Source organism: Manis javanica, chromosome 13 (genome assembly GCF_040802235.1).
Source record: "Manis javanica isolate MJ-LG chromosome 13, MJ_LKY, whole genome shotgun sequence".
Classification (NCBI taxonomy): domain Eukaryota; kingdom Metazoa; phylum Chordata; class Mammalia; order Pholidota; family Manidae; genus Manis; species Manis javanica.
In genome coordinates, this window is record NC_133168.1 from 82231675 (window position 1) to 82233207 (window position 1533).

General features: G+C 43.1%; 1 protein-coding gene across 1 annotated transcript; it reads right to left on the reverse strand.

The window, feature by feature from the left end:
• Nucleotides 1-291: 291 nt before the first annotated feature.
• Nucleotides 292-1296, reverse strand: LOC108407012 (olfactory receptor 7G2-like). Its single transcript, XM_073219466.1, has one exon. It carries the CDS (start codon nt 1273-1275, stop codon nt 292-294), a length of 984 nt encoding a protein of 327 aa, XP_073075567.1. The 5' UTR covers nt 1276-1296.
• Between the last annotated feature and the right edge of the window lie 237 nt (nt 1297-1533).

The following is a 1533-nucleotide window of genomic DNA, read 5'->3' on the forward strand; positions in this document are numbered from 1 at the left end:
GTCATCCTTTTCCTATCCTGTCCACCTTGTGCAATGGTCCTTGTTTAGAGCATAATATGCAGTAATACCAATAAAACTGGAACTCCTGACTCCACATTGCTTCTATGGACCCTGAGCAAAGAAACTAAGTTGAGAGAACTGAAATCATTATCAAACATCATGGAGGTAGACAAAAAGCATCAACATGTTTCAATCCCACACTGAAATGCAATTGGCCATTATATCATTTAATCATTTTAAGAGGAACATGGTGGTGGAAGAAACAGACACCTGGCTCACCCAGGAATCCTGTCACTTTGACTCATTCAATGAAAACAAGTTCAAAGCAGGTGACACCATTAAAGACAGAAGTATCCTACTGATTATTTTCCTCAAGGCCCTATTCATGTCCCTGTTCCTCAGGCTGTAGATGAAGGGGTTCAACAATTGTGGAACTATGATATACATAACTGAAGCCACTGCAGCCTTCTTGGGAGAGTCAGTAACTGCAGAGCTAATGTAAACTCCAAAAGATGTCCCATAGAACAAGGAAACAACAGACAGGTGAGACCCACAGGTGGAAAAAGCTTTATGTTTACCCTCCACTGAGGGCATTCTCAAAATGGAAGAGAGAATTTGAGTATAAGAGAAAATTACCCAAAATAAAGCAATACCCCCAAATAGGCCAGACACAAAATACAAAAGGATGTTATTAATGAGGGTATCAGAGCAGGCCAGCTTGAAGACCTGAGCAAGTTCACAGAAGAACTGGTGGACTTCCAGGTCCCCACAGAAGGACAGCCTCAGCACCATCAGACTGTGGAGCAGGGCATTCCCAGTGCTAAGGAGTAGAGATAGAAGAATGAGCAGAACACAGAGTTGGGGGTTCATAATGACCGTGTACCTAAGGGGGTGACAGATGGCCACGTAGCGATCATAGGCCATTGCTGCAAGGAGACAACTTTCAAAACCAATAAAATCCACGACAAAGCAGATCTGGAGGATGCAGCCTGTGTAACTGATGTACTGACTCTGTGCTTGGATGTTCACCAGCATTTTGGGGACTGTGGTTGTGCTTAAACAGATGTCAGTAAAGGATAAGTTGGAGAGGAAGAAGTACATGGGGGTGTGGAGGTGGGGGTCAGAGCTGACAGCCAGGATGATGAGCAGGTTCCCCAGAATGCTGACCAGGTACATGGACAGAAAGAGCCCAAAGAGGATGGGCTGCAGTTCTGGATCCTCTGTCAATCCCAGGAGGACGAATTCTGAGACATCTGTGTGATTTGTGGGCTTCATGTTGTTGATGAACCTGATGTAAAAGAGGTAGTGAAAATAAAAGAAAACAGTTTCTGTTTGAACAGCTGCTAAATCATCTGGGAATTTGTTAGAAATGAAAACTCTGTGTACTACTGAAGGCTTACTGTAGACAAACTCAGCATGTGGACCAGCATGGTATGTTTTAACAAGCCCTCCACATAAATTTGAAATTCACTAATATTTGGGAAATCAGTGGTTAAAACAAAACAAACACCCTCTATGTATATTGTGAACCAA

Bases quoted from the DNA above. Each gene is read 5' to 3' on its own strand.
- LOC108407012 (XM_073219466.1), bottom strand. From the start codon at position 1,275: ATGAAGCCCACAAATCACACAGATGTCTCAGAATTCGTCCTCCTGGGA.